This window comes from Schistocerca americana, chromosome 11 (genome assembly GCF_021461395.2).
Source record: "Schistocerca americana isolate TAMUIC-IGC-003095 chromosome 11, iqSchAmer2.1, whole genome shotgun sequence".
NCBI classification, from domain to species: Eukaryota; Metazoa; Arthropoda; class Insecta; order Orthoptera; family Acrididae; genus Schistocerca; species Schistocerca americana.
In genome coordinates, this window is record NC_060129.1 from 76528885 (window position 1) to 76543727 (window position 14843).

General features: G+C 44.7%; 1 protein-coding gene across 3 annotated transcripts in view; it reads left to right on the forward strand.

Moving 5' to 3' along the window:
* The window catches only part of LOC124553802 (sorting nexin-13-like), a 419627-nt gene that overhangs the window by 109274 nt on the left and 295510 nt on the right, over positions 1 to 14843 (forward strand). For all 3 annotated transcript variants that reach the window (XM_047127777.1, XM_047127778.1, XM_047127779.1), the window contains exon 6: positions 5620 to 5860. In XM_047127777.1, coding sequence (XP_046983733.1) covers positions 5620 to 5860 — 241 coding nt within the window. The remainder of the gene's footprint in view (positions 1 to 5619; positions 5861 to 14843) is intronic.

The window sequence follows — 14843 nt, forward strand, 5'->3', positions numbered from 1 at the left end:
ATTGCATCTGGGCAGATAACACGGGTGGAGCCGCTGTCATATCCACAGCTGAGCCCAGTAAGGACAAACACCTTCCTTCTAGCTACCACCCCATTTCTCTCACCGGCTGTGTTTGCGAGGCGATTGAACATACGACTCACGCCTGACTGGTACGGTGGCTCGAGTCTCACAATGTACTAACCACTGCGTAATGTGGATTTCTGGCACACAGTTCTACAGTAGACTTTGTGGACCCAGGTTACAAACAGTTTTCTGGGAAATTCCAAACTGTGGCCACGGTTTTTGATCTGGAGAAAGCCTACTACACCTGCTGGAAGACTGGTATCCTCTGTACTCTTTACACGTGGGGCTCTGGGGCCACCTGCCCCACTTCGTTCAGGAATTTTTAAAAGACAAATTTTTCAAGGTACGTTTGGGTTCTGCCTTGTCGGACACTTATCCAGGAAAATGGTGTGCCTCAGCATTCTGTCCCAAACGTTGTCCTCTGTCCTATTGCCATTAACCATATAATGGCCTGCCTTCCACGAGGCATCTTTGGCTCCCTTTTCGTTGACGATTTTGCGGGCTATTGCAGTTCTCCACAGACTTGTTTCATCGAGTGGAGTCTTCAGCGATATCGGGATTGTCTTAACTCGTGGAGTATCGACGGTGGCTTTCGATTTTCCACTGATAAACTCATTTGTATGAATTTCCTTTTGGCACAATGGGTTTCTTCCACCGTCTTTACATCTTGGACCTGCCACTCTTCCATTTGCTGGGCCGTCTGCTGTACCCAGTCGCCCTCAGCAGTACTTCCTGGAGAGCGGATCGGACCAGCCTCCTCTGTTTGTACCGGTCCCTCGTCCATTTGAAACTAGACTGTAGGTGTTTCGTTTATGCATATGCATGTCCGTCCGTCTTACATCATCTAAGTACAATCCACCATCATGGCATCTATTTGCTCACTGGTGCCTGTTACGTACACTAGCCCAGTTGAGATTTGGTATGCAGAAGATGCCGAACTACTGCTATCACACCGACATAATATTCTCCTCGGCAGATATTTGCCCCTCTCGTCTGGCGTGCCTGGAATATTCCTGTATGCCTGACTTGATGCTGGTTCTGGAAACTGTTTAAGTAGATTCCCACAGGACTGTTTGCATGTATTTTCGGGCATCTGCTAGACCAGGTTCATCCTGTGGCCATAGGTGTTGCCTTCTTTGTATACATTCAGTATCCCCTGCTAGTATTATAAGGAATGGTAACGTGCAATAATTTTGCTATCAAAAAGTTTAATAGCTAACCAAACAAAAATTACAAATGAGCTTACATCTTTTACCTACTTTTTGTCAAAGCCACCATTTGTATTCGACACATTTCTCCCAGTGCAGTACCAGTTTTAGGATGCCTTGTTCCTAGAAGTCCATTTGGTTGGAGTACAGTCATCTGCAGACTGCTGATTTCGCTTCCGCATTTGTCACAAAGTGTTGGCCAGCGAATAGTTTCTTCACGGAACCAAACAGATGAAATTTGACGGTACAAAGTCTGGACTTTATAGTGAATGCTGGCACACCTCCCATCCAAATTTCGTAATTTTCTCACAAATGTCAACGTGGGGGCGAGCATTGTCACAGAGAAGTTTGACACTTTCGACACTAATGTTTTGGCATTTGTCACGGAGGACAGGATGCAACTTAATCAAAATTTTAGTGCAGGCTGCAGCATTCACAGTGCTCATTTTCATGAAGTCCACCAATAACACATCATGCGTATCCCAGAACACTACCACAGGCACTTCCCTAGTAGATTGAGCCACTTTCAATTTTTTTCATACTGGAGAACTGGCACGTTTCCATTCCGTATAGGCCCGGCCAGTTTCAGGCACATAGTGGTATGCTCACGACTCTTCACCAGTGACGTTTCCTTTCAAAAAGTCGTGCCCGCCTGTGGCATAACACATTAAGTGGGTCGAGCCTGTTAACGTTTTGTTATCGTTTGCTGGCCCTTGTGGTTGTCCGTCAGTACTTAGGCACCCAGTGAGCACTAATTTCACAAAATTTCAATGTGACACGAACAGTATCGTACACTGCATCGTAGGAAATATTGAATTGCTGTGATAAGATTTGCAGTTGCAAATGCCAGTCATTCGAAACTGCTGCCTCGATGGCTCCACCGTTTTGCTAGGTTGCAGCATTCCCGGCTGCCTACAGTGTGGCAAATGACTACGGTTGACACGGCCCTCTTAGAAGAATGCACACCACCTGGAGACGTTGCTACATTCCATACAGTTGACCCTATACGCGCCACGCCTGTCCCTGTGAATGTCACTCAGTTTATACTCCTTGGGCCACAAATATCAAACTACAGCCCTAGAGATATATGTGAAAAGAAAATACCCTTTGTAGCACAAACTTCAAACCGTATCAGAATGGCAGCAGAGTGTCTGCCGATATGAAATTTCCTGGCAAATTAAAACTGTGTGCCGGACCGAGACTCGAACTCGGGACCTTTGCCTTTTGCGGGCAAGTGCTCTACCATTTGAGCCACCCGAGCACGACTCACGCCCCGTCCTCACAGCTTTAAATCTGCCAATATCTCATCTCCTACCTTCCAAACTTCACAGAAGCTCTCCTGGAAGAAAGGCTATTGCGGTGACACAGCCTGGGGAATGTTTCAAGGTCCCGAGTTCAAGCCTCAGTCTGTCATACAGTTTTAATCTGCCAGGAAGTTTCATTCAAACCGTATTGTTTTGAAATTTCAACATTCCAGCTGCAATACAAGGGGAGGAAAAAAAAAATTATTGTGCATTGCTTTGTGCTCTTGCGCCATATTTGGCAAAGGTCCCACACGCTTGAGCAGTATTCTACAATGGGCTGCATAAGTGTTATGTAAGCAATCTCCTTTGTAGACCGACTGCATTTTCCAAGTAACCTACCAGTGAACCAAAGTTTGCCACCTGCTGTACTTATTACTGAGCCTGTCTGACAGTTTTATTTCATATCCCTACACATTTTTACATCCAGGTATTTGTACAAGTTGACCAGTTTTAATTGTGACTCATTGATACTGTAATTTCTGCGTTTCTGGAAGTGCTCAGTTTTACATTTAAAGTGAGCTGCCAATGTATGCTCCATTTTGAAATCCTGTCAAAGTTTGACTGTGTAATTTTGCAGATTTTTCCAGACAACACATCATTACAGGAAAATGTATAGTCTACAAATAGTCTGAGGTTGCTATTAATATTGTATACCAGGTCTAATTAATACACAGCATGTTTCAAAGTCTGGGAACACTTTAAAAACTTTATTTTTGCTGAATGAGTGGCGTTACAAAATAAAATTACACATGATGTGAGAGACTAAACTTCCAAGTTTTTTCAGCAATCTTTACTTCATGTCCACTCAATGTGGGAACCACGTGTGATCCTACAAACGTCGACACAATAATCGAAGTCTTGCTGTACGAGGGCCAGGGTGTCTTTAGAGACTGTGGCTGTCATTGGTTCAGTTATCCTTTTCTATTGCACAACATCACACAGTACATACAGATCCTTTACATAACTTCATAAAAACAAATCGCAGGGGTGATATGCAGGGACATAAAAACAAATCACAAGGGTGATATGCAGGGACCTAGGAGTACATTTTAGCACACATTGGTCTGTTGCTCCACCACGACCAATCTGACGATTGGGTAGCACTGTGTTCAGATATATCCTAACAGCACGGTCAAAATGTGTGGGTGCACCATCTAACTGAAGGACGAAGTGCTTTGATTCTGTTTGCAGCAGCGGCATAAACCAGTTCAGCTACATCTGAAGGAAGTACACTCCAGTATCAGTAGGTTCTTCAAAGAAGAAAGACCCATAAAGTTTTTTGAGAGACACGGCACATAAAACATCGACCTTCAGAGAATTTCACTTGTTTTCAACAGTGTTATGCGTGTTTTCTGTTCTCCGTTCTCCGAATCCTACAATTGTGCCCAATTACTGTGCCATTTGATTGAAATGTTGCCTCATCTTAAAAAAATTATCGAATTCACGAAAACTGTCATCTTTCACCTGCAGCGTACAGTAAAACTCGAATTGCCGGTCTTCGTCTTTAGGATATAACTTCTGCACTAATTATAATCTGTACGGTTTCGTGTTTAATTTTTACGCAAAACACCCCACACGGTCGTCACTGACATTTTCGATTCACGTGAAGCTCCGCGTAGAGATTTTGTCGGACTCCTCGTGAGAGCTCTCTTATTCTTTCAATGTCACTTGCATTCGTCCCTGGCCAACCACTTCTGTTGTGCAAATACCCCTTTTCAATGAACACTACGTGCCAACTGTAGATTGCCTTTCTGGTTGGTGCTACTTTCCTGTACTTCATCCTGAATTTTCATTGGACATCCATTGCACTCTTCGTTTCATCAAATTGTAGCACACAGAAAGCCTTCTCAGCTGCAGAAAGCACCGTGTCGAATACAGTACCACCTAGTGACCCTACGTGGAATTAGGCGTCATGTGTGCAATGAGAAAAATAACTTGAAAGTTTACTCTTTTGAATCGTGTATGTTGCTACTTTTTATTGCTACTTATTTGGCAACAATAAATTTTTTAAAGTATTTCTGGACATTTGCGACACACTGTTAGACACACAGAATAAACTCTAATTCCCTGAGCGCCATCCAGAGCCTCAGTGATCCGTCTCTGGTTCACCATTTCGTGCACCGGATCCGACGCTCTCTTCAGCAGCTGGTGGACGACGGTTCTCCGGTTACCTTTATGTGGGTTCTGGGCCGTGTCGGTATCCCTGGGAACGGAGCTGCAGATGCTGCGGCCGAGGCTGCGGTCCTCCGGCCTCGGACAGCTTCTTGTCATGTGCCTTCGTCTGATTTTAGCGGGGTCATTTGTCAGTGCATTTTATCGCAGTGGCGTGCCGATTGGGTTACACTTACTGAAAACGAGCTTCGGGCCTCGAAACCTCTCCCCACGGCTCGGACGACCTCTTCGTGCCCTTCTCGGCGGGAGGAGGTCGTTTTGGCCCGGTTACGAATTGGACACTGCCGGTTCAGCCACCGCCATCTGCTGACGGCTGCGCCAGCACCGTTCTGCCCATGTGGGCAATAGCTGACGGTCCGCCACGTTTTAATGTCCTGTCCGAATTTTAATACACTGCGCGTTGATCTTGGCCTGCCGTGTACTCTGGATGACATTTTAGCCGATGACACAGGATCAGCTGCTCGCGTTCTTCATTTTACTTCATTTTATCCACTTGACGACCCTGTCTAAAGACATATGATTATGCTGTTTTCTTTTAATCCCTTGCCTGTTAATGTGCATTTTATAGTGTTGTCCTTTTTAGTTGCTGTTTTAACATTGTGCCTCGCAGTGCATTCATAATTTAGTCTGGGCGCTAATGACCACTGAGGTTGTGCACCCTAAAAAAAAAAAAAAATAAAAAAAATAATGGAAGGTACCTGTAGTTATTTATGCAACTGTAAAAACAGACAGCCGTCTGAGATAACACACTTTGTGCCACCTACCTAGAAATCCCCAGTCCAATCACAAATTTAAATCGGTAACCCACTGTTACCTTAATTTCACTAATAAGCAGATACGAGGGAGAGTGATGGTCCGCTCGGCTGCCACAGGTGCCGCCTTCCCAGCACCAACACGGCCACCGCCGCACCGGCTCGTCGGTGTCGTTGGGCGCGAACGCGACCCCACAGGCCGGGGGCTCCGGCAGTGGATCGCACTCCCCCCAGCAGCACCCGCAGTCGCATCCGCATCCGCAGCCGGAGCTGGAGCCGCTCTTCTTCGACCTGGAGGTCACCATGGAGGGGGGCGACCTGTGCCGCGACCTCGTCTGCACCGACCCGGAGTACGAGAAGCGTGAGTCACCGTGCCTCTGATACTTTACCGTTTCACCTTCTGTGACGTTGTGTTAAGTGCCACTCGCCAGATTGCAGAGTAGCGATAGGAACAGACGAGTGAAAATGATCGATTCGGTGAGTTGCCGGAGAACGGTCGACTCGTTCGGTTATGGTTTTACGAATGAACTGAACTACCGGTTAATTATTTTGAGTGAAACCAGTCCACATTAATAAGCCAATGAAAACAGTCAACTGCATTGATAATAGTTTCATGTAGTGGTTAAATAGTTATTCTTTAAATCCTTTTGAGTGACAACAGTCTGTGAGAGCAATTGAATGAAGAAATTGGTACACTCTGTAGTTTTCCTTATTGACTGAATTATTCACACTTTCTTTCCAAGCGAAAGCAGTCTGTAGTATTCCTATCAGTTCTGCTAGGCAATCTGAATGTAGTTCATAGATGGTTTCCTACACTCACCTGGGCAAAAGTTGGGCCGGTTGACCATCTGTAGAATGTTAACAAATACTGACTAATATTATTTGTGACAAAATACTTCCCCAAAAGTGGCAGTATATGCTCTTCAGAGCAGGTGATTGTCACCGAACAATTACACTGCTTGGCAGTTTCTAAGGAACAGAGACATTTTTCGATGGGGATAATCACAGGCAGTGGTGGGTGACACAAAACAAAGTACGTACATAATACAAGATGAAGCATTGTATTTATAACAAAAAATGGTACAGTTTTCACCGTACTGGAAAGCAGGATAACACACAAAGGATGATATCGGACACTTACAAGGGAACCTCCACATCCCCCCCCCCCCCCCCCCCCCCCGAATTTAGTTATAAGTTGGCACAGTGGATAGGCCTCGAAAAACGGAACACAGATCAATCGAGAAAACAGGAAGAAGTTGTGTGGAACTATGAAAAAAAAAAAAAAAAAAAATAAGCAAAATATACAAACTGAGTAGTCCACGCACAAGATAGGGTACATCAAGGATAATGTGAGCTCAGGAGCGCTGTGGTCCCGTGGTTAGCGCGAGCACCTGCGGAACGAGAAGTTCTTGGTTCAAGTCTTCTCTCAAGTGAAAAGTTTACTTTCTTTATTTTTGCAAAGTTATGATCTGTCCGTTCGGTCATTGACGCCTCTGTTCACTGTAATAAGTTTAGTGTCTGTGTTTCGCGACCGCACCGCAAAACCGTGCGATTTGTAGACGAAAGGACGTGCCTCTCCAACAGGAACCGAAAACATATGATCGCAAGGTCATAGGTCAACCGATTCCTCCACAGGAAACCACGTCTGATATATTCTATACGACACTGGTGACGTCATGTGCGTCACAGGACAGGAATATGTTGTCGACCCACCTAAATTGTACGCTTGGCGAATGGGTAAAAAGATTTTCTACCTTGCCCGATTTACGTTTTCTTATGGATGTGATAATCACTCCCAAAAAAGTGATGAGAACATAAGAGTTTGTCACATAAACTACAACAGTTTCACAGTCGCACAGTTTTCCCTGTGCTCTGTCAAAACATATGTTTTTAACGCTTTCAAATTTTTCCGTGTGTAGACCGTCAAATCCTGCATATGTCCAAGCAAATCTGAACATGTCCTGGAATTTTGGAGAGCGAAGTTGATTATGTGTGAGTGCCTGAACTTTGATAATTGACACACGATCACGTAAACAATACTACTCTGTGAACCTGTGGAGATTCACAAAATAATTGTCTGAAAATAAAAAATTAAACTTTTCACTCGAGGGAAGACTTGAACCAAGGACCTCTTGTTCCACAGCTGCTCTCGCTGACCACGGCGCTCCTGAGCTCACATTATCCTTGATGTTGCCTATCTTGCGCATGGACTACTCAGTTTGTATATTTTGCTTATTTCTTTCATAGTGCCACACAACTTCATCCTGTTTTCTCGAGTGAGCTGTGTTGAGTTTTTCAAGGCCTATCCATTGTGCCAACTTATAATTAAATCTGAGGGGGGTGCGATGGGGAGGTTCCCTTGTTAGCAAGGAATATGCCCTCATCAGGCACTAATGACCCTTTTTGCATGTGTTGTTTGTGCTGCCTGTGAAACTGTTCAGGACCCATCGGGTAGGATATTGTCTCACTCGTCTTGCGAGGCATTTTCAGTTCTCGTACATTTCAGGGAGGGACTGTCCATCGAGAGATGCATCTACCGAGAGCATCATCAGAGGTGCGTTCTGTAGGGTTTGCGTTCAAGGAGTACACAGACCTTTCCGCACACACGGTATCCTCACTTTCTAGTGTGTGACACATCAGCAGCCCTTTGTGGGCAGGCATTGTCATCCACAGACAGAAGTCAGGACGTGCCAGCCCCTAAATGGCAGGGAGGATACAAAATAATCTCCATGCAATACTGCTCAGCTCTAACAGTACCTCACGTAAACGTACAATGGTCCGTCAATATTCTGTGGTGTGTAACGTATTCCCCTATCCCCCCACATTAACTGGTGGCTAGAATCACTTCCCACACTCAAGCGATATTTGTCACAGGACATCCCTCTGGACCACTGTCCTTGACCCAGTCCGACCATTCCGTAGCTCGTGGTCTAGTGGCTTGTGTTGCTGCCTCCGGATCGCGGCTCCCGGGTTCGATTCCTGGCCGGGTTGGGGATTTTCTCTGCCTGGAGACTGGGTGTTTGTGTTGTCCTCATCATTTCATCCTCATCATTATTTGTGGCAGTGGCATTGGCATTGGATTGTGAAAAAAATGGACTGCATAAAAATTAGGACTTCGTACGGGTGCTGATGACTGCAGTTGAGCGCCCCACAAACAGAATGTCATCATAATCGTGTAGGCTCCCTACCTCAAAGAACTCTTTCTTGGCGACAGTGTGGTTGAAATGGGATGCATTTGGCAGGCTGCTGAGCATACAAACCAACTTGATTTAATAACTGGAAAATGGTTTTGATATACACATGAATACCAGTAGCGGTTGCAGGGTCTGTAATGATCTGCTTAGAAGTGACACTCTGTGATCAAAAGTATCCGGACACACCCAAAAACATATGTTTTTCATATTAGGTGCATTGTGCCGCCGCCTACTGCCAGGTACTCGATATCAGCAACCTCAGTAGTCATTAGACATCGTGAGAGAACAGACTGCAGTGCCCGCGGAACTCACGGACTTCAAATGTGGTCCAGTGATAGGGTGTCACTTGTCTTACATCTGTATGCAAGATTTCTACACTCCTAAACATCCGTAGGTCCACTGTTTTTGATTGTGATAGTGAAGTGGAAACGTGAAGGGAAACACGGCACAAAAGCGTACAGCCCGACCTCGTGTGTTGACTGACAGAGACCCCCGACTGTTGAAGAGGGTTGTAATGTATAATAGGCAGACATCTATCCAGACCACAACACAGGAATTCCAAACTGCATCAGAATCCACTGCAAATACTATGACAGTTAGAAGGGAGGTGAGAAAACTTGGATTTCGTGGTTGAGCGGCTGCTCATAAGCCACACATCACGCCGGTAAATGCCTAATGACACCTCACTCAGTGTAATGAGTGTAAACATTGGATGACTGAACAGTGGAAAAAGTTGTGTGGAGTGGCGAATCGTGCTCCACAATGTGGCGATCCAATAGCAGGGTGTGGATATGGCGAATGCCCGGCAAATGTCATCTGCCAGTGTGTGTAGTGCCAACAGTAAAATTCAGAGGCGGTGGTGTTATGGTGTGGTCATGTTTTTTGTGGAGGGGGCTTGCACTCCTTGTTTTGGATGGCACTATCATAACAATCAGGGATATATGCTCTGGGCTTCGATTTGTGGGGGGGTTCCAAATTCATATTCTTGAGGGAAAAATCTTCTTTTACAAAGTGCCTAGCATCCAGGGCATGTTGGTCTATCGATTATTCATTTGATTTTTAAGCATATCCTTGTTGATTTTTGAACACATTCTAAGTTGATTTCTGAATGAATAATCAGTTCATTTTTGATTGCGTACATAGTGTAAGTGTATCGCTTATTGCAGAAACCACGTAAGTACGCTTTTCAGGTTGTTGGGAAATTTAAAAAGAAAAACTGAGTAGCATTGTAAGTTGAAGTCTGATCTCTTTCTAATATTTTTGAACGAACCTTTAAGGTGCTAGAAATATGTACAAAACACAAAATAATTTTAAAGAAATTTACTATGCTATAAACAATTTTTTTAAATATTGCACTTAGGTTGTTTCTGTGTTTCTGAAATAAACCACTTTTCCTAATAATTCCTGTAGCAATAATATAGAAACAGACAGGTAAATTGATTAATCTTTGCATGTTTTAAGATGAAAGATTAAGTAAATAACACCACACTATTTATAAAAATGTAACAGGCACACATTAGTGACCCACAAAATACAAATTTGTACAGTAAATGCCTTTCTGGCTTTATTCAGCCTCTGGCATGTCTTCGACCATTTCGTTCTCGGTTATTGGCCATTTAATGATGCTGTCAAAATTCTTCATAACCAACTATGTAGCCCATTAATTTTATCAGCTCATAAAGGTTTTTTAATTGGAACCAAAAATCAAAAATTAAGTTGTGCAAAACCCAGTAAGTCTTTGTAATGCTATGAAATATTGGTTTTACTTGCTCACTAACTTGACATCTGAGTAATAACATTACTGTAATAAATGTACCTTTCCCAAGGGATAAGCCTTCTCAGAAGGTAGTTCAGGTGGGCTGTCAGTTTTCAATAGAGTGAAAGTAGATGAAAATCCTCCAATAAACGCCTTTGCCACAACTTCTCCTTGAGTATCTTTAGAGTACAGAAACTGTTTGTTGCTAGATACTCCGAATGACTCCTTATGTTCTCTGGGTACATCCCTGCCTGATGTTTCATCAGAGTTTGTAGTTTTCTTGTATGGCGTAGGCCACCAACATTTAAAATTTAAATCATCATCCGAGGTAAGATGATAAACAGAAAAAACGTCGGGATGCACTTGCCCTAAACATGAGTGCAGAATACTGATGTGGAGTGTAAATTTCATTCACCTTCCTGAAGAGCTGTTTAATACTTCCAAAATCCCTGTCATATGGCCAAAAAGAGTGTTCATGGACTGAAAGTTATGTATAATTGTCTCAAACCGACTTCTGTCACAGAGATTCGATAAGAATCACCCAAATGTGTGATTCTTATTTTGGGCCGTTAGCCCATCACAAAACAATATGACGTGCTTGACATTTGATGGAATTTCAGTGTCATAGTAATGTAGCAGCATAGAACAGACTTCATCTGGAGCTTTGTGGAGGTTGAGGCCTGGTGGGTAATGGGAAGAGAGGATATACTGAAGGGCAAGTTCCCATCCCCGGAGTTCTGATAGGTAGGTGTTAGTGGGAAATATCCAGATACCTCGGACGATGTAACACTGTGCCGAGATGTGCTGGCCATGCACCGAGGCATGTTTAGCCACAGGGTGATCCTCATTTCCAACAAACACTGTCTGCCTGTGTCCATTCATGCGAATGGACGGTTTGTTGCTGGTCATTCCCACATAGAAAGCTTCACAGTGTAGGCAGGTTAGTTGGTAAATCACGTGGCTCTGCCTTTGATCGTGTACACCTTCCGGGTTACAGGACCGGAGTAGGTGGTGGTGGGAGGGTGCACGGGACAGGTTTTACACCGGCGGCGGTTACGAGGATAGAAGCCAGAGGGTAGGGGAGGTGGTTTGGGGATTTCATAGGGATGAACCAAGAGGTTACGAAGGTTAGGTGGACGGCGGAAAGACACCCTTGGTGGAGTGGGGAGGATTTCGTGAAGGGCGGATCTCATTTCAGGGCAGGATTTGAGGAAGTCGTATCCCTGCTGGAGAGCCACATTCAGAGTCTGATCCAGTCCCGGAAAGTATCCTGTCACAAGTGGGGCACTTTTGTGGTTCTTCTGTGGGACGTTCTGGGTTTGAGGGGATGAGGAGGTGGCACTGGTTATTTGCTTCTGTACCAGCTCGGGAGGGTAGTTGGGGGATGCGAAAGCTGTTTTCACGTTGTTGGTGTAAAGGTTCAGGGATTCGGGACTGGAGCAGATTCGTTTGCCACGAAGACCTAGGCTGTAGGGAAGGGACTGTTTGATATGGAATGGGTGGCAGCTGTCATAATAGAGGTATTGTTGCTTGTTGGTGGGTTTGATGTGGACGGATGTGTGAAGCTGGCCGTTGGACAGATGGATTTCAACGTCAAGGAAAGTGACATGGGATTTGGAGTAGGACCTGGTGAATCTGATGGAACCAAAGGAGTTGAGATTGGATAGGAAATTCTGAAGTTCTTCTTCCCTGTGAGTCCAGATCATGAAGATGTCATCAATAAATCTGTACCAAATTTTGGGTTGGCGGCCTGGGTAAGCAAGAAGGCTTCCTCTAAGCGACCCATAAATAGGTTGGCATACGTGGGGGCCATCCTGGTACCCATGGCTATTCCCTTTAATTGTTGGTATGTCGGGCCTTCGAAAGTGAAGAAGTTGTGAGTCAGCATGAAGATGGCTAAGGTGATGAGGAAAGAGGTTTTAGGTAGGGTGGCAGGTGATCGGCGTGAAAGGAAGTGCTCCATCCCAGCGAGGCCCTGGACGTGCGGGATATTTGTGTGTAAGGAAGTGGCATCAATGGTTACAAGGATGGTTTCCGGGGGTAACAGATTGGGTAAGGATTCCAGGCGTCCGAGAAAGTGGTTGGTGTCTTTGATGAAGGATGGGAGACTGCATGTAATGGGTTGAAGGTGTTGATCTACGTAGGCAGAGATACGTTCTGTGGGGGCTTGGTAACCAGCTACAATGGGGCAGCCGGGATGATTGGGTTTGTGAATTTTAGGAAGTAGGTAGAAGGTAGGGGTGCGGGGTGTCGGTGGGGTCAGGAGGTTGATGGAGTCAGGTGAAAGGTTTTGCAGGGGGCCTAAGGTTCTGAGGATTCCTTGAAGCTCTGCCTGGACATCGGGAATGGGATTACCTTGACAAACTTTGTATGTAGTGTTGTCTGAAAGCTGACGCAGTCCCTCAGCCACATACTCCCGACTATCATGTACCACGGTTGTGGAACCCTTGTCCGCCGGAAGAATGACGATGGATCGGTCAGCCTTCAGATCACGGATAGCCTGGGCTTCAGCAGTGGTGATGTTGGGAGTAGGATTAAGGTTTTTCAAGAAGGATTGAGAGGCAAGACTGGAAGTGAGAAATTCCTGGAAGGTTTGGAGAGGGTGATTTTTAGGAAGAGGAGGTGGGTCCCGCTGTGACGGAGGACGGAACTGTTCCAGGCAGGGTTCAATTTGGATAGTGTCTTGGGGAGTTGGATCATTAGGAGTAGGATTATTTTTCTTCGTGGCAAAGTGATATTTCCAGCAGAGAGTACGAGTGTAGGACAGTAAATCTTTGACGAGGGGTGTTTGGTTGAATCTGGGAGTGGGGCTGAAGGTGAGGCCTTTGGATAGGACAGAGGTTTCGGATTGGGAGAGAGGTTTGGAGGAAAGGTTAACTACTGAAATAGGGTGTTGTGGTTCCAGATTGTGTTGATTGGAATTTTGAGGTTTTGCGGGGAGTGGAGCTGGAAGTGGGAGATTGAGTAGATGGGAGAGACTGGGTCTGTGTGGAATGAGAGGAGGTTGAGGTTTGCTGGAAAGGTTGTGAAGGATGAGTGAGTTGCCTTTCCGGAGGTGGGAACCAGGAGATTGGATAGTTTTTTGAGGTGGAGGGTGGCATGCTGTTCTAATTTGCAGTTGGCCTGTAGGAGCATGCTCTGAACAGCCGGTGTGGATGTGGGAGAGAAAAGATTGAGGACTTTAATTAGGGATAGGAGTTGACGGGTGTGTTCATTGGCTGACTCGATGTAAAGGTGAAGGATTAGGCAGGTGAGGCTATGGATTGTGCAGTTTGTAACTGGTATAGGGACTGATGGAAAGAAGGATTACAGCCAGAGATGGGAACTTTAAGTGTGAGGCCTTTGGGGGTAATGTCAAATGTCAGACAAGCCTGAGAAAATATAATATGGGAGTGTAATCTGGCTAGGGCAAAGACATGTTTGCGGATGGAATGTAAATAAAATTTAATGGGTCCTTGTTGGGATGTTGTGAGGGTGACCTGGTATTAGAAGGTGGAAAGTGTAACATGAGGCTGAAATGGAAATGACAATAAAAATATATGGGGAGAGATACAGGTGAACTAGAAAGCAACTGGAGATCTGGTGTGAAAAAAGGCGAAAAAGTGTTGGTTATAGCTGGGCTATGTTGATCCTGTGGTGAACTAGGGTTGGTAGACAATGATGTGCACAAAGGTTAGGTGATTGTGTTGCCGCCAAAACACGTTAAAGGGTGGAGCAATTTGGGAAAATTTCGAGAAAACTGCGTGTAAATGTATTGAAAGGAGTGGTTTTGTGGTGGCAGATTGTGAAAATGAGGCTAACAATTGTCTGACGAAGAAATAATGACGTTAAAACCTGTGGGAAGTGGCTAGTGATGTGGGACAAACGGAAATGGAAAAAAAGTGAAAGTTATTAGAACTAGCCGAAATGGCTGTTTAATAGCTGAAAGGAACTGTTTGTGAACTGGAAACGGTGGATTTTATAGCAGCGGTAGTGTTGAAAGCGGAAAAAAATTTTTTGGTTATGGTTTGGAAGTGGGTTACGTATTATTGAGTATATATAGACGGGATAAAATTGTATGTTAGATTCGGTAAAGAGGAGAAAGTGAATACAAAGTGAAACTACTTGCAAAAACAGAAGGAGAAAATAAGATGACAGGAAAGATTTCGAAATGCAACAGTGAGAATAACAAATGTAATTGTCGGGTTCAAATTAATGATATAATAGAGGGAAACATTCCACATGGTAAAAACATATCTAAAAACAAAGATGATGTGACATGCCAAACGAAAGTGCTGGCAGGTCGATAGACACACAAACATACACACACAATTCAAGCTTTCGCAACAAACGGTTGCTTCATCAGGAAAGAGGGAAGGAGAGGGAAAGACGAAAGGGTGTGGGTTTTAAGGGAG